The following is an 18,666-nucleotide window of genomic DNA, read 5'->3' on the forward strand; positions in this document are numbered from 1 at the left end:
CAGTGTTTACCACACCATGCACCAAGCTGTAGACGGCTAAAGAAGCCAGGATGGAAGCTATTGGCAGCTATAGCATACCGACTAAAGGGAACCATTGTATAAGCAATATACGTTTTTATCAGGCCGCATAATGAGTTATAGGCAGCTAAGGGAGCCCTGAAAAATCATTTGGATGTTATAGTACACCGAATATAGAGAGCACCGGAAACATCTATCAGATGTCATAGAACCAGAATTAAAGGGAGCCATATAATGAGCCAGAGATATATTTTCAGGTAATCACGAACTAAAAAGTCTCTTATAAAAAAAATCAAATTTGGGAGTTTTACGTGCCAAACCAACGACGGGTATCTGGCACGCACCAGCGGAGGACTGAGGAATAATTTTGACCACCTGGGGATCTTCTGACGTACAACCGAATGCGGCGCCTTCTCCGCAATATTCCTCCGCCATATCGCGGGCACATTGGCCGGGATTCGATCCCGCCACCTGGGGATCCGTAGGCCGGCGCTTTGCCCCGGTGCCACCGATGCAGCCAAACGTCTCTTACAGCCGACTGAGAACAGGATATACTACAGCATGTGGGGAAGTGAATTACAACAAATAATGGCGGAACTGCCGGGCTGAATAAGTTGCTTCCAATTGGCTATCGTTTTTGCATGATTCTGAGCACCCTCAGTGAGTGGCACATCTGTGAGAACTCTAGCTGCCAAGGACTACCTGCGGTGCCTCCCGACTTTTGTAAGGAATCGACGTGCCTTCTTGATCCTTTGGGTGAAAAAAAACACAGGTAACTTCTTTCTTAAAGGGGCCATGAAATGAATTTTGGGCTTGGATATATGAATTTAGATTCAGATTTTCCTAAACACATATCACTTATTGGGGCGAAAGAAAGAAGGTAGAAAAAGCTTGTGTCTCGGTACAATAATATGAAAACATAGCAGACTATTTCACACTTACTGTTATATCTGCGGTGCAAGGAGTGGCCAGACGAAGGAAGGACTGCGAAACAGCTTTATTTCCGCAGAGGCCGGCAGCGATCTGGCTGCGCGTATGACGGTGCTCTTCTTATAGAGCGCCCGGTGACGTCAGTACTACGCGTACTGCTGATAGCAACGGCAGCGGCCTCTAGCACTTCCTCCACCGCATTTTGGAACGTCATGAGGCTTCATAGCGATCGGGGGGTCTTCTCTGGCGTTGTGGGTATCGCCGAGGCGCAGCGTTAGTGGGGGTGACGGGCACCGTTTGTCTTGCGGAGACAGTAGACGGAGGTGGTACGTCGGCTTCAGACGTAGGATAGATGGTGTCGGTATCGTCCTCCCCCACAAGGGACGGCGCTGTCACTGCAGTAGACGCTGAGCGCAGGTGGTCCTTGTGTCGCCTCCAAGTACGGAGTCCATCCGGTGTCCGCCCCTTGACCACGTAGGACACTGGTCCCGTCCGCTGCAGTACTGTTGCGTGGAACCATGTGGGGCCGCTCCTGAAATTACGCACGAACACTTCATCGTTCACTTCGAACACACTGTTAGCACCCCTGCGCCGTGAAGTCTGTTCAAACTGACGTGCTCGGATAGTACGATCCAGAGCCGGCTTCAGTGCATCCAACCGTGTTCGTGGCCGACGACCCAAAAAAAGAAAAGATGGGGTTTCTTGAGTCGTCGGATGCGGAGTGTTGCGATATGTCATTAAGAACTTTGACAAGGTTTCCTCCATACTTTCAGTTGCAGGGCCTTTTCGTAGTGCGTTCTTTAGGGTTTGCACAAATCTCTCTGCGAGTCCATTGCTGCTGGGGTGATATGCAGAAGTGAGAACCTGTCGAACTGCCTGTTCTTTAAGGAACTCTTTAAACTCGGACGATGTAAACTGCGCACCGTTATCACTAACCAGAGCTTCTGGTGCCCCATACCGAGCGAATAAATCGCGCAGTTTTGTTATCGTCGCTTCTGCGGTGGTAGACGTCATGACAAAAACCTCCGGCCATTTAGAATGCGCGTCTACAATGACTAGTAGCATACGACCGCGAAGAGGGCCCGCAAAATCTACATGTACCCGTGACCACGGTTGTGTCGGCCATGACCAAGGGTGCAATGGTGCCTTTTCTGGCATGTGGCGCTGCTGTTGGCATGCCGTGCAGTGTCTCACTTGGTTCTCCAAGTCCGTTTCCAAGGAGGGCCACCATACGTAGCTTCGGGCGAGTGCTTTGCTCCGCACTATTACTGGGTGTCCCTGGTGTAGCTCCTCCAGGACCAGCTGTTGAAGTTTCGGGGGCACGACGACTCTCATTCCATGCATCAGGCACCGCTCGTGGACTGTGAGTTCCCTGCGTCTGTCAAAATAGGGCTTCAACACTTTATCATCAAGATGTGATGGCCATCCCTTCTTGGTGAAGTCTACGACCAAGCTGAGGACGGGATCACGCTCTGTATGACGCGCGATGTCCCTACTGGTGACTGGTAGAGATGCCAATCGCAGCGTATAAAACGTCTTGTCGTGACTGTCGTCTACTTCTGTGGACTGCAACGGAAGTCGTGAAAAACAGTCCGCGTCCGCGTTCTCTGCGGACGTCCTGTAGGCAAGTTTATACTTCTAGGCTGACAGAGTTACCGCCCACCTCTGCAGTCTTGCGGCGGCTATTGCCGGGATCCCACTCTTTGGCCCAAGGATCGCTTGCAAAGGTTTATGATCAGTAATCAACGTAAACTCCCGACCATAAATGTAGAAGTGGAATTTCTTGACGCCAAAGATTAGGGCGAGCGCCTCCTTTTCAATCTGGCTATAGTTTTCCTCAGCCTTTGATAATGTTCGGGAAGCGTAGGCAATTGGCCTTACCGTGCCATCTTTCATGACGTGCGACAGCACAGCGCCGAGACCATACGCAGACGCATCGCAGGATAGCTGCAGCGGGCGTGCCGGGTCGTAGTGTGCCAGCACCTCCGTCGAAGACAAGATTTCCTTGATGGCTTGGAAGGCATCTTGACATTTCCGATTCCAGCATCAGGGAGCATCCTTCTGTAGTAACCTGTAGAAAGGCTTTGCCAGCGTTGCTAGCCGTGGCGTGAATTTTCCATAGTAATTTATCAGTCCAAGCAGTGAACGCAACTGTGCGATGTTAGTAGGCGCTGGGGCATGCAGCAACGCTTGAACTTTTTCCTCGCTTGGCTTGACGCCGGTCTCGCTGATAATGTGCCCCAGATACTGCAGGCTTTCTTTGAAAAATTCACATTTTTCACGCTTGACGCGAACACCTTTCTGCTGAAGTGTACAAAACACGGCTTCAAGGTTCCTGAAGTGTTCTTCAGCGGTTGCTCCCGTGACGAGAATATCGTCAAGGTAGCATATGACACCCGGTAGTCCTTTAAGTATGTTGTCCATAATGCGCTGGAACAACGCAGGCGCAGACGCTACTCCGAAAGGGAGTCTGTTCACCGCAAAAAGCCCTTTGTGCGTGTTTAGTGTGAGAAGTTTTTTTGAGTCCTCCGACATCTCTACCTGCTTGTATGCCCTGCTAAGATCTAGCTTGGAAAAGTATTTGCCTCCGGCGAGCGCAGCTAGTATTTCCTCAAGTTTCGGCAGGGGGTACTGCTCCGTGTCTAGGACAGGGTTCAACGTTGTTTTGTAATCCCCGCACACACGTATGGTGCCGTCCTTTTTAACTACCGGTACAATAGGCGTAGCAAACTCACTGGTTGACACTTGCGTAATGACGCCCATTTGTTCAAGCTTTTGCAACTCTTCCTCTACGGCCGACCGGAGTGCGTAAGGCACGTTTCTCGCTTTGAGGAACTTCGGACGTTGCTCTTTCAAAAATAAAGTGGCTCGCTCACCTTCTATCTTGCCAAGGGTGCCGTCGAAGATGCGGCTGTACTTGGCTTGAAGTTCTTTTAGGCGTGCCTCGTACTTCTTGCTTGCATCAGACCGATGAGAGTCCGACAGCTTGTGTACGCCGCAGATGTTGTCCCAGTCCAGACGAAGACGTGTGAGCCACTCGCGGCCCAAAAGAGGCGGGCCATTGTGGTCAACTACGTAGAGGGGTAGAACGTCCTCTTGACCCTTGTATCTTACGGACGCTTTGACGAAACCGCAGGGTTGCACGACTTCCCCGGTGTAAGTCTTGAGGCGTAGCTCGGTGGGTTCAAGCTTCAAAGGAGGCTGAAATTTCTTGAACTGCTGCTTCGGTATTATGGACACCGTGGCTCCCGTGTCCAATTCCATGCTCAAGGAAGTTCCTTGAACTTCCACGTCGACGGTGATGGGTCGCCGGCTTTGCGGTGACAGCATCTTGACGTTGAATGTGTCGTCGCTTTGAAGAGTCCGGACCCACTTCTTTCCGCCAACAGTCTTCTTCTTGGCACTCCGACATGCACGCTGAACGTGACCCTTCTTGCCGCAATTCATGCACTTATCTGCAATGTGCGGACACGCCCGGGCGAAATGCTTATCAGAGCCACAGCGATAACACTCGAACGACTGTTTCCTTTTCGCGGAATCTTCGGTACTCATCTTGTGCAAGTCATCGCTCCTTTCTTTTGCGTGCGCCTCCTGAACATTTTTTTAGCTTCTTCTAACGCGTGTGCGCGTTCAACGGCTTTTTGAAATGTCAACGTTTTATCCTCTGCAAACAAATACCGCTGTATGTCCGCACGGAACAAACCGCACACGAACCGATCTCTCAGCGACTCATCTAGGAAACCGCCAAATTCACAGGTTTGAGAGAGCTTCCTGAGCTCCGCTACATATTGTGCGATACTCTCGTGTTCCAACTGACTACGGCGATGGAATTTCGCTCGTTCTCCAATCACTGATACTCTCGGTGACAGCTGGTTTCGCAGCAATTGGGTTAGTTGCTCTAGCGTGTTTTCTGACGGTTTGGCAGGTGCCGTCAAAGACTTCAAGAGACTGTACGTTTTAGGCCCAATAACGCTTAAAAAAGCATGCACCTTGAGGTCGTCAGGTATTTTGTTGATCAGAAAAAAGGACGTCAACCTTTCTTCATAAGACTGCCAGTCACTCACAGTTTCATCGAAGGCTTCTACTTGGCCGATATGACTGGAGGATGCCATCTTGAGAAACTTGCTGTCGCCGAGTACCCAGCGGCGTGCGGTGATGTTTCGCTGTCTGTTTGGACGCAGCTTCAAGGCTTCTCACCTTCGTCTTGGCTTTGTTGCCCCCATCTTCGTCGCCAGTTGTTATGTCTGCGGTGCAAGGAGTGGCCAGACGAAGGAAGGACTGCGAAACAGCTTTATTTCCGCAGAGGCCGGCAGCGATCTGGCTGCGCGTATGACGGTGCTCTTCTACTACGCGTACTGCTGATAGCAACGGCAGCGGCCTCTAGCACTTACTTTCTTTAAAACCTCTACATCTTTTCAATTTGACACATCTGCGGTACCCAAAGCACGTCACCCCATCTCCAAGCACACCACAAGACACCCTGCCTCACTATACTCCGTTCACTCCTAAAATTACAGTGCTGTGAGAGCTTTCATCACCTAATCCCATTATCTGCGCGTAGGTATGCACAAAGGCGCGTGAAAACGTGAAAAAAAATAAAAAGATACAAGTGTGGCTGGCCCAACGAGCATTCCACAGCGCTGTCAGCATAGGCGAAATCAACATTTGTCTCAACTTTGAGTGGCGGGTGAGTCTTTTTTTGGGGGAGGATGACAACGTCCAGATGTACAACGAGGGTCCATGCAAGCGGGGAGTACATGCTTTCGCTACTTTTGAAGTGTTCGTAATGCTGCGGGATTTGTGAGTTGAGGAGGGTAAGAAGGAAGACGTTAAAACATTGTTTCATGGCCCCTTCAAGGAAACGACTAATCTGACGAACGTGTCGTGAACGCATCTTCATGACTCGCTATTGAACTGATCTGGCTCATATAGCTGAAATCGACTTCAAACCTACCAATCTCGAAACAAGTTCAACTATTTCGTGAATAACAAGGCAGTTGCGGTGGGCGCCTACTTCCCCCAGACGCCTAAGGTACGATCCGTGCTTCCTCCCCCCCCCCCCCCCCCCCCCCCTTCCCGGGGGCCGGCGGGGCGGGTCTTGGCCGGTTCTTGGTTTTAGCAGACGATATTTCTAATTTTTGCGCTTCTTTTAGAGCGACGGGAATCTCTGTAATGCACAATTTTGTAGTGTCTTGAGTTGCCTGCTTTGGCATTCAAGGTTTATTTCTCAGAGCACAGTGCAAACTGCATTTGTACGTGCCGTAATGACCCATCGTTATACAGAGATATTCGACCGACGCCGCGCATTCTCGCGTTTGTCGTGTTGCGCCATCCGTTGGGAGCACATTAAAGTAAGCTAGCACAGTCTGCCAATGCCGTCGTCTTGCAGTCACTCACGCTCGGCGGCGTCGGTGATGTCCTTCATTTTGCGATAATCGAAAACGACTTCACTTGTGACATCTTGTTCGCGGCTGTACATATCGGCAACTTAAAATATCGACACCGGGGAATGTACAGAACGTAGCTCTCATGCCAGTCCTCGCTAGGGAACCAAGAGTCGTCGCACAGTCACCCGAGCACACGTTAAACATAGGATAATCGTGAGTCGCTCTCGGCAGATAGAACCACACACTGAGCTTAAGAAACCCATAGGGGTGACCAGGTCTCCTGCGTTACCCAAGGGGCTCCGCGAAAAGGGATTTCTTAGGACTTGTTTTGGGTGGTACATACTAGAGCGTCTCAAACTGCCTCACGTGTATACTCCGTTCACCATTAAACTGAGACTACAGGCAATTCCACAAGCACTTGAGTTCGAGGTCGCTGCTTTAAATCGTTATTTCGCAGAACAAGCTCTCGCGCTAAAAAAACATGTCTCAGAGCATAGCCTCCTCTATACTTAAAAAGCCTGGAAATTCGAAGACGGAGCCATAGAGTGCCCGGTTTTCGGATTTGGATCGCGGGGATCGGTCAGCACAGACCAGCAAAGAGCCATTTCTGAGTGACCTCGACGTCAACGCACATCCTTTGCAGAGGCGAGGACCCGAAACTCACTTGTTCGCTCGGGAAAAGTGTGTTTCGGCATCTCGCCGCTGCGGGTATCCAGTCACATGGCTCTCCTTTCATCCGTTGTCTTCCGCTCTACATTTTCCATTTCGGCAGCCGCTTCTCGTTGTGATCTGCCAGGCTTTGTCAGTATACAGGAGGCTATGCTCAAAACCAGGAGTGCGGGCTAGCTCCCACTTGTAGCTTTGGCCGCTGTGCCTGCTTTGATGGAGAACGCGCAAGCACAAGGAAAAAAAATCGCACGCTGTCGAAGGACAGGTTAAATGTATGTCCTAAGAGCACCCTAAGAGCCGGGCCGTTTACATGCTCGAGAGTTTAGCTACATTAACGGCTTGCCAAAGACTACTTTCTTATTCAGTCCCAAAATGTCAACGAAATGTGAATGCTCAACATTGCTGTTACAAGAACTGCCGATCGCATTCCATCATTTGCTTTACTTTCACTTTTAGTATTTGACATAAAACGGAGTATTTCCACCGAACAGTGTTGATCCTCGAACGTCATCACCTTAGCACGTTGTCATCATTGTTGTAAAGTTACCGTAATAGAAGTCTTGAGGGGCCTAAGGTATTTCAACCTTCCTTCTTGAGTTCCTCAGGTTAGAGAAGGAGATAAGGGAAGTGATAAAGAATGGGTATCGACCATGGTTTGACAGGCATACCATAAGAAGTAGTCGGGAATACAGTATCTCAGATACATGTATTTTAAGGTGAAAATACAAATAATGAGATGGCTAAGTCTTTTAGTCAACAAAATATTCCCGAGACACTTCTGCAATAGGGACAAAACGTATCCCGGAGTACAAATACAGATGAATACATGAATACAATTCTTTGTTCCCGAATTGGGGTAAGTGCGCAGGGTGCTATTCTTGACGAATGCTAGTAGTTTGGGTTTTGTTCTTTTTGTATCACTTTTTGCACGTTTTGTTGACCAGCAATCTTAATACATGCACTGGACCCCGCAAAAAAAAAAAAAAAAAAAAACCACTATCGACATAATAGAGATCCCAAATGAATAATGGAGGCTATTGGCTGCGTGTCATGATTGAAAAAAAACTGCATCTGAATCATTCAGGTTCAGAAGATTGACCAGTGCCTAACCTAATTACACGATAACTGTCGAAACATAAGGAAAAAAATGCTCTTGCAAGTCCCGTTTGTAAAAGTATAAAGTTCTGGCTGAAAAGGAGGAGACTGGTGGTTCCCTCCTTTTCAGCGCTTTCTATGCTTAAGTAAAAAGAGTGGAAGGCTTTGTGGGAGGAGAATAGTCTGCCTTTCTTTCAATGAACCTACTTCAAACCCCCCTTTTTTTAAATCAGGTTAACTCCCATTCCGCATGGAGAAGATTAGGCTGAGGACACACAGAAAAGGTGGTTTTCAGTTAGTGCAAAAATACAATAGTTATATTTTGACAACGAATGCAGCAAGATTCCCAAGATTAGCAGAGTCTCCGATATAATAGAGACATTGTTAATGCATTTCACTACTGATGCAAGTATAGTTTTCGAATGTATCTGTATACAAAGATACAGATACTCGAAAGTAGCTCTAAGATATTATCGCGATACATCTGTATCGATGTGCTGCCCAGCCCTGGTGTTGATCAGATGAACCTACAGCCCTTTTGTGCATGCGTTTTCCCACAAATATATGTAAACATTTCTCCCAGGTGTCTACATGTATTTTCTTATTAATAGATGTGTGGAAATGCCGGTGACAAATAATTGAAGGAACTGAACAGAGGTTGAACATTGTGCACTTCATTCTGCGGGATCTGGAGACCACCTCGCTGTTCCCGTTGACGTGTCAGATTCAGTTTCTGTGGCAGCTTTGTTCTACGAGATTAAGGCTCGTTGTCATGTGCCCTTGAGCATTGTGGTGAACAGTGCCGGCCTTTAACTCACTGCAGAGTTTATCAACACTAGCGAAGAACTCTTCGACACCTTGATTGCAGTGAACTGAAAGGTGTGAATACAATCTTTGGATGCCCCTATTTCGTTTGTTCATCGCCGACGTTTACTGGAAATGTGAAAAACGCTCAATATTAGTTCGAGACGTTGTTCAAAAACCTTTTCTCTTTGTGCTAGTTATTTCCGTCATGTACAGTTTTGAATAACCAGTGACAGAAAATACATTACTAAGCGTACTCTTGGCGGATTCGACATTTGACTAATCTCAGAAATGCTGTAAAGTCCACACAATCAACTGCAGCTTGATAATTATTACTGCTGTTGCGACTGTTGTGCACAGCTTTGTGAAATGTGCATAAAGCTGTATGGAAGTTTTTTTACAAAAGGAGATATCGCAGAAAAAGCGCGAGGACTTATTATAATCAGAGTTACGTTTCCCACACATGTGAGATAAATCGACCGAAACTTCTAAAACGCGGAAAATATTTTCATAAAATTAAAAAAAAGAAACGACAATACAGACACGTAAATTACAAATATATGGCGTTCAAGGGAGGAGTGTGGGAAATAGGGGTTTGTATCGGTGTGATATCTGCCATTCACTGCCTTTAGCGTGCTAGGAAAAACCACGAACACCGGCTCTCTTTGCAGTGTTGAAGCTAAAGAATATTCTGCGTTAATAGACACAAAACAGTAGTTGTAAAGCCTTAGTTGAAATGACATTCTCAATTCACTTACAAGAAATGCCCACTCACAGTTCGGTAAAAAGGTAAAAAGGTGCAAACAAGCTTTTTGTTTTTACAAGTTTTACGCGATGCTGGTTTGTATTTTTTTTTTCACGTGTCGTCGAGGCTCTAGTTGATTGTATGTACATCATTTTATGAGAAAATTTTTAAAAGCCTGAAAAATATGCTGTAGAGATAAAAGTACACTCTTGGTTGGAAAAGAACAACTACTTTTGCGGGACGTCAAAAAAAGGAAAAATATATTTATTAGGCAAGGTAATTACTAGATATTTAGTAATTATTTCTAATGAGTGAAAAATCATTTAAGGTTCTGCTGAGAAACTGGCTAGGCATAATCGACAACCATGAAGTCAACAAGGTAGGGGCAGCATTTTATAGAGTTCTGAATGCACGCTGAGTTCGGACGCATTTCTAGCGGAGTGAAGCCGCCGTTTCGCAGGATGGAGGGAAGTATGAGGCACGAGCGTTGCGCGACTCGGCCACTGGGGAGCAAGAGCGCGAGCGCAGAGGTGGGATTCGATGAGAAACCACAACCTAAAAACACGTCCAAATCGAGCGTTTTTATGATAATCCGTGAACTGCGCCCTGCCTTATATCTTTAAAACAAGAATCGATTTAGTGATTCTAGGTGAAGATGAGAAAGTTTTTCAGTGGAACCGTATGTTTATTATGACTAATAAAAGAAATTGGTAAACTTCAGGTAACTATCTTGCTAAATAGTATGTTTTGCAACTCTTGACGTCCGCCAAGGCTTGTAGTTGGTTCGTGCAAAAAGTTCTTTTTTTTAGCTCGAACAACATATTATTAGGGGTTTTTCAAATCCTTCGCCGAGAAACACTGCATAACTCGCTTGTTTTCGGACACAATTGTTGTTTTTTGGCTTCTATTTTAACACGTATTACGTATGCGTAATTGTCTAAATGTTTGTCCTTTCATCAATTTTATTTTTTATTAATTTTTGTTTTCGCAGGGTACGTTTCTCGTAAGTCAATTGGCTGCCCGGACAATGGTATCAGACAAGACAAGCAATTGCGTTATTGTGAACATCGGCAGCGTCGTGGCCAAGACCGGCCTTATAAGTAATAGCGCAAGCAGGCGTCACGGGCCCCACCGAAAGCATGGCACTTGAACTTGCTTCGGTCGGAGTCCGGGTAAATGCGGTGCTACCGGGCCTGGTCGAAACCCCAATGGTCTTGGACCATACAACTGGGAAGGCGGGGGCAATGTTGGCCGCGCGCACTCCCCCGGGAAGGCTGGGAAAGCCGGATGAAATAGCCAACGTCGTCGCACTTCTCTCTTCTCCATGTAGTTCGTTTGTCACGGGTGAAATTGTAGAAGTGTCTGGCGGTCTTCACATGTGATGAGCTTGCATTTTTTACTGGCGATGCATGTCAAGATTATTTTACAATCTCTCAGCGGACTGCGACAAGGAAGACCCAAACGCTCATATGGTGAAGTTAGATGAAGGCCAAATTCTTGTGCTGGCGGGTATTAAAGACCTAAAGGAAAACACGAAGTCAATTAAGAAATGTGTACCGGATGTTGCTCAACGAATAACGACGGTGCAGTCTGAAACTGTTGTACTCAATGATATGCACCAAGAGCTGGCGGTAGCAGATCAAACTCTCGTTCGAATTGAAAAAAAAAAGATTAAAGTAAAGACTGAGCAATATGGAGGAGAGGTCGCTAAGGAATAATGCGGAGGACAGGTGATCCCAATCAGAAAAGACAGTGATATCTCTCAGATTAAATTTTTGAGTATATTGGTGTCTTATGAATGTATAGCCCGCGCTGATGTGCTGGGAGCTTTTTGGGCTGGGAAATTTCTGAGTATAAAGGTACAGTTCAAAGCTTTCATAACTAAGTATCAAATTCTTTCTAGCAGCTTTAAACTTAAAAATAACCGGATTTTGATTGCGGAAAAGTGTTCCCTAGATGCAGAGGTGGTGATAAAAAGTTTACTTCAATATGAAGAATGGGAAACGGAAAGTGTTTCATATAGTATAATCTAGAAACCAGCAGCGTCTATCAGTTTTCTCCTTCAGCGTAGCGGAATCATGACCGGACAGTCAGCGAATGACGCAGCTGCAGCAGGTCGGCTGCTTCTTAACAATCGTTGAGGAGTAATGAACGCGACAATTTCAGCTGTAACGTTTTAAGAATTTTACTAACATTAGAACTATAATAAGAAAATTGATGATTTGTTCTGAGTGATTGCTTCTTGCTTCGCATATTTAATAGTTTTTACAGAAGCTTGGCTTTAAGAAAAAGTTTGTAATATTGAGGTATTTCATTGCCAGAAACGTTACAATGGCTATAGGATAGATAGAATTGACAAATCTGGTGGTGGTGCTCAGTGGAAATAGCCAAATGACTTGTTTTTTTTAATGAGCTTTTTGCTTGTGTTCCTACGATTATCTTGGTGTGTTTTATTACGTTATGATAAATTGGTGGTTAGAGTTTGTTTCCGTCCCCATCGAAGTGTTGTACACTTTCTAATGCTCCACACAATTGCATAAACCAAATTACTGTACTCTATCCTCGTTCACCTAAAATGTGATGGGTGACTTTGATTATAAAAGTATTAAATCTTCTAGTGTTTGTCTGCTTTCTGTTTTATTTGGCATTGAAGCAAACAGGTTTGTCGAGATATTTCAGAATTTCAACCTTGTTAAACTTTCCGGCAACAGAGTCTTCATGATATTTGCTTGAACTAATCGAAAGCACTCTTCCAGACACCGTTGTGTCTGGGAGAGCTGTGTGATTAGTTATGTGAAAGGATTCAGCAAACCATGCAACTACCGGTATGCGGCTGTGAAAATAAAACAAAACGCTATAGTCAGCTATAGCATGCCGTGCTGTCCAACGCAATGAGAACACCTATAAAAACATTTAGCAAACCATACAATAAGGCATGGACGGCTACAGAAAACTAGGAAAATACTGACATACCTATAGCATGACGTCTGAAGCCAGCTAAAGGATCAGCATTAAAAATTCATCATCAAGCCCCAGGCAGCACAAAAATATTGGACCAATAACGGACAAATATCGGTCAGAGTTTTAGGAAATAACGGTCCAATAATGATTCGCACCCCGGCTCCAGATCGGTCCAATAACTTGAACCGATCACGGGGAAAGTTTTGAGACCGATATCGCCAACCGTTTTGTGACCGATGTCGTCAACCGTTTTTCGAAACCGTTTTACAGCCGTCTTTCAAAATGTTTTGTGGCGCCGTTATCGTTGAACCATTTTGGGATTTAAATGTCTTCTTGAAATACGTAAGAATGCGAATGACGTACTACGACATCAAATGTGAAACTCTTTATTTTCAATGGCAACGTATGCTTCATTTTAGTGGGAATCGGAGATCTCTGACCATCTTCAACTAGGACAAGCGGCACTGCAAAAGAATTTCACTTAATTTTATGGGTAAAAGTTGCGGGCTCCATAGTGCCAGCATGGTTTCCCGTAATCTAGAAACCGAACAGTCTGTTAAAAACAAGGCATATAATTTTGTAAAATGACGGAACGTCTATATTCCACTTAACAGACAGTTATCCGTTTTCCCATTTTATTGGTAAAAGTTGCTGGTTTTATATTGCCGGCAAGATTTCCCGTAATCTAGAAACTGGACAGTCTGTAAAAACAAGGCACATAATTTCGTAAAATGACGGAATGTCTGTAGCTCACTACGGAGGGCTATCCGTAGGAATTATGAAAGCTATCGGCACTAAATAATGAAGCACTATACCTTTCGGCCTTAGATAAGGCCAAAGTTACGAGCCATCCGTACCACCCACACCTCCGATACATCAGGCGACTCCCCTGGAAGGGCTATACCTTTGCCAGGGGTGTCACCTGACGTATCGCAGGTGCAGGATTGGTGCGGATGGCTCGTAGCTATGGGCTTCAAGACGACAAAAAGGTCTAGTGCTCCGTTATTTAGTGCAAACAGCTTCCATGTTCAAGCAAGCCGAAGTCACATGAAACGTTTGAGGTATGGATTGGTATGGAGAGTTCATAGGCTCTGTCATTCAATATACTAACTTGTATAATTTTTTATCCTTACACAAAACAACAAGAGTTCAACAAGAAAAAGAGCACACAACCTCTACTACTCATTGCCAGAATTTTGTTTGTGTGAGATCAGCTCTTCGTAGAGATGACAGCTGAACAAACAAACCAATTAAGAAGTTTTGCCACAATGCCTTTATTGGAAGAAGGCATGCCTTGCTTTAAGTTGGGAGAAATTTTACATTACAGTTGTCCTTGCGCTCGCCATCTAGGTGCCCCTCCATGCTTGTGCTTATAGTTGTCCTTCAATTGGAGACCTCTTCGGTATCTTCATGGTGCGTATAAGAGCAGCCTGAAATAAAGAGCAGAAGAGGATTCGAAATCAATACACAATCACAACAAGCTGTATATGACATACATGGTTAACATCAGCAAGCAACGTGTTTACTACCTAGCCCAGCTCCCCACCTTTCTACTGCACATGATATATAAAACAAACCTCCCATAAATTGAACCAAAGTAAAAATTTGCATTGATTTGAATACCCAACACAACAAGTGTTTGAGAAATAAAACTAGCAAATTAAAATTTGCATAACCATTCAGTGATATTAAGCACAATCAAGTGAGCCATATCTCCTTTAGAATATACAGTAGGCTCGCGATAATTCAAACTCTGAGATTTAATACCTCTGGTTAAGTCAAACAAATTTCAAAACTTGGGCTGTCCCGCTACGTTTTCAATGTATTCATAAGCCGCTTAATTTGAACGACGTTTTCGTGTAATTCATACTTTTTGTTCTCGCGGCCCCGTTGAGCTCACTTCTTTCCGAGCACCGGTGCACTGCGGAGAAGCAGCACCTGCGAAGCTTGCTTTCACAGGCTTTGTTTTCCTGCGGTGCACTGGTGCTCAGTAAAAAGCACACTCTACAGGGCTAAAGCAGAGCAGAGCCGTACATATAGATCTTGGTTATGAAAGGAGCAAGCAGAGCCAAGGCCTGCATCAGACGCAGATAGAGGGTTCGACAATCTCTCTTGGCCAACCAGAAGCTGAAAATAATCCCCTAGCTATGGTAGCGAAAAACGGTTTTGATAAGTGCCTAAGAGTTAATTATAGTAACTCTCCATGGTTGAAAATATGGTGCACGCACTGTTTCGATTATGGTTATGCAAGTAGATGTAGGAAACTAATGTTCCGCTTGATTTCTGTTTTGCTCAAATGGAGTCTGACCGCTTCGACGCCTGGTGTACGGATTACGTCAATCGTTCAACTGGTTGCGCACGTTTTTTATATTTTCTATATCTTCCACCGTGATTTTGCATGACCACGATCAAAACATCACTGCACCCTAGTCACCAAGAGTTACTCCGACGAGCTCATTCATTTTGTTTCTCACAACCACTGCCAGGATATTATGCGCGGCTGCTGGTTGGCCACATACGAATTTGTGAAAATGCTCTGGAGCACGCGCGCCTCCTCATTTGCCTTCTATACATCCAAATGAATGGTTAAACTATCTCTATATACGTCTCTGAAGCAGAGGACGCATGAGCGGCAAAAACAGGCGCCGCGCGGCAGTTTCCATATCAATTTGCAAGGATGCTGTGATGTGGCGGCATGGCTTTATATCGCAGTGTTCACGCAAGTTGCTATAGAAACTGCAGCACAATGCCCGTTTCCATTACTCATGGGTCCCTGCTTAACAGTCCCTAATAGACAACTTTTTTTCTGGTTGGACAAACTTAATTCTGTTTTGAGGTGTCATGTGCTGTCTAAACAGTCCCTGATAAACAACATTTTTGAGGGTCGAATAAACTTGCGTCATAAATGTTACCAATGTTTCATGAATGGAATACCAGCTTATGATTAATGGGCCTGTGCAGAGGAAATCATGAAATATCTGTTTTGCATGTGTAGCCATGGCCTCCGAGATCCCGAAGCGCGCGAACGCTTCTCCGGCCGTCCCATTCGTGCGGAGAGGGCATAATTGAAAAAAGAGAAGGAGGCGGCGTGTCTCCGCGGGGAGGCGCTCCCAACCCAGTCATCGACAGCATGGCGCGAGGCTGAAGAGTTCGAGAAAAAGTCTTGCTACGTCGAGTTACTGACATTATAATTAAAAATGTTTGGGTATTGTGGTAGAACGATGAATAGCTGCTCCGGGGACGTAGATAGAAAATTTGTGATGCTTATTTAATTATTTAATTTGAGATATTCATCTGAACATATTGCGGCTAGCGCTACAAGCGCGCCTTTTGATATATTTGAATGCAATTTGTAGCGCGTATAAAACTAAAAAATGAAAAGCTCCGTATATAAAAAAATAGTACTTCCCTAAATAAAAATATTCATGTTGCAATATATTTTTTTTTACCTTCGCATGTTGTTTGGCGTAGCTTTTTGAGCCTCACGAGGTCTGATACTATATATAAAGTCCGTGTTTTTTTTGTTTTTTTTTTTATTTTACCCTCAGGGCACAAAGGCATTACAGAGGGGAGTGGGGAATAAAAGCAATAAGAATACACAAGGAACAATTAACAAAATCTCAAACAACTCAAACAATAGGGAACATGAGGTTGGTAATAGAATTACAAAAAAGAGCGTGGTCAGTCATTGATGTGAGAGATGCAGGTAAGCGGTTCCAATCGTTAGAAGTTCTTGGAATAAAAGAAGCGTAATAAACGTTAGAGTGACAAAATGGTACACCAACTTTTTGACGATGATCAAGGCGTGCTGAAATAAAGTATGGGGGGATTATCATTTGGGCTTTTAGGTAAGGAACATAGTGATAGATTTTATGAAAAAGGGATATTCGAAAAACCATGCGACGATGTGCGAGGGTCGGAAGTAATAATGTGCTTTTCATTGACGTTACGCTTGCTGTGCGGTTATAGTTGGCCAGTATAAAACGTGTAGCTCTGTTCTGAACTCCTTCAAGTGAGTTAATGAGGTAGATGGTTGAGGGATCCCAGATGGAAGCTGCATATTCGAGCTTAGGCCTAACTAGTGTTTTATAAAGAGTCAGTTTTAATGACGATGGACCTAAAGGAAAGTTACGTTTGAGAAAGCCAAGCATTCGGTTAGCGTTGTTAATCACATAGTTAATATGAAGTTTCCAGGAAAGGTCGTCACTTAAATCACACCTAGGTACTTGTAGGAGGTCACAAGTTCCAGGGGTATGTTGTGAATGTTATAAGCGGTAGTAAATTTAACTTTGCGGGCTATGCGCATGATTTTACATTTGTTAATGTTAAGCTCCATTGACCAGAGTTTGCACCATCTAAATATGGAGTCGAGGTCATGTTGTAGTTTTTGCGAGTCCGAGTCATTAGTTATTACACGATAAATAGCACAATCATCAGCAAAGAGTTTAATTGAAGAAGAAACCATCTCATGCAAGTCATTAATATAGATCAAGAAAAGTAGAGGCCCCAAAACTGATCCTTGGGGCACGCCGGAAGCGACGGGTGCGGAGGAGGAGTTCATGCCGTTACATGTTACAAATTGCGAGCGATTTGTTAAAAATGATACCAACCAGTTAAACACATTAGAATCAATGTTGAGTTTACTTAATTTATGTAATAAAAGTCTATGCGATACCTTGTCGAACGCCTTGGCAAAATCTAAGAATATGCAGTCCACCTGAGATCCCTGATCAAATGCTGAATGAAAATCGTTAGTGATAGACAGTAGCTGTGTCTCACAGGACAATGATTTCCTAAAGCCATGTTGATTTGGGGAAAAAAATGAATTGGACTCTAGGAAGTTAACAAGTTGTGTATAAATTATATGTTCTAGAACTTTACAGGGAACACTGGTTAGCGAGATGGGCCTATAGTTGATAGGAAAGTGCTTATCACCAGATTTATGTAGAGGAATAACTTTACCAATTTTCCAGTCGCAAGGTACCAATGATGTGTCAAGTGATTGCTGAAAAAGATGGGCGAGAATAACAGAGGAGTACTGATTTGTAGCTTTAAGAAATTTCGAGTTAATTTCGTCAACACCAGTTGCCGATGACAGCTTTAGGCCGTTTAGAAGGCTCAGAACACCATCGGGGCTGATTATGATAGGGTCCATCAGTGGAAAAGGATCAACATTATAGCTTGGGTTCACATTGCTTAGGGTGCTAGAAAAGGATTTAATAAACACTTCCTGGAACATTGTGGCACATAAGGATTCATCGATCAAAGTTTCGTCAGGTGCTTTCAATAAAATAGATGAAGGCTTATCTCGACGGGACAACACATTCCAGAACTGACGCGGGTTATTTTTTAACATGGAAGGTAGTAAGGTGAAGAAGAAGTTGAACTTAGTGTCCTTGTTTTAATATTTTTAATATTACGCAATTTTTGCGGGTCGTATTGCGGTGTTTGCTTCTACTAGAAGTACCTTTAAGCCGAGGTCACTCTGCTTATACATTATACAAAAGACAGTCTGCAGATATCAGTCACCACGATATCCGTGGTTCAAACGCTGCGTGCCAACTCTCTAATTGAACTGCCTTGTGGCATTCGAAGCTGAGATCTCGTGGTGACTCGAGTGTGAATCTGTTCGCAGACTGTCTTTTGTATGATGTACAAGCAGCGTGACCCCGGGTTTGGGGAAAAACCTTTGGCGGTGAGGTACATGCACCTCGCAATGGTTTCACCATCTTTTTTATAAACCTCGTGATAATTGTAGGTACTTATTGAAAAGGTGGGGCGTTATCTTGTAAACATCTAGTTTTTGGCACATGTAGCGCAGACCACCGTATCCCGTAATGCACTTTGTGATATAACTTAATTAATATGCAAACAAACAATGGGATCTCAGGAAAAATAACTCTGGTTTATCCGCTATCCATTTCCGACAGCCGGCGCAGCCCGACCCGAAGCGGGTCGGGCACGCTGCGCTTTATTTTAGCCCAGTATGAATAGCTCACAAATTGGGCGGTATGGCAGCTCGCTTGCAACTGCTACACACAAGTTGATTACGATGCT

The 18,666-nt window shown here is 44.8% G+C and overlaps 1 protein-coding gene and 1 pseudogene across 2 annotated transcripts; one reads left to right on the forward strand and one right to left on the reverse strand.

Moving 5' to 3' along the window:
* Positions 1–1,302: 1,302 nt before the first annotated feature.
* On the reverse strand, positions 1,303–5,247 carry LOC120839450. Of its 2 annotated transcripts, XM_042293848.1 has the most exons (3): positions 5,013–5,247; positions 3,825–4,403; positions 1,303–1,480 (listed from the first exon to the last, which is right to left on the reverse strand). In XM_042293848.1, exons 2-3 carry the CDS (start codon positions 4,393–4,395, stop codon positions 1,341–1,343), a joined length of 711 nt encoding a protein of 236 aa, XP_042149782.1. In that variant the 5' UTR covers positions 4,396–4,403; positions 5,013–5,247; the 3' UTR covers positions 1,303–1,340. The 2 variants fall into 2 exon arrangements, with proteins under 2 accessions (XP_042149782.1, XP_040065679.1); XM_040209745.3 differs by lacking the exon at positions 5,013–5,247 and having other exon boundaries at positions 3,825–4,533.
* On the forward strand, positions 4,932–11,030 carry LOC115322561 (annotated as a pseudogene).
* The last annotated feature ends 7,636 nt before the right edge of the window (positions 11,031–18,666 follow it).

This window comes from Ixodes scapularis, unplaced genomic scaffold (assembly GCF_016920785.2).
Source record: "Ixodes scapularis isolate PalLabHiFi unplaced genomic scaffold, ASM1692078v2 PGA_scaffold5__190_contigs__length_132052651, whole genome shotgun sequence".
Classification (NCBI taxonomy): Eukaryota; Metazoa; Arthropoda; class Arachnida; order Ixodida; family Ixodidae; genus Ixodes; species Ixodes scapularis.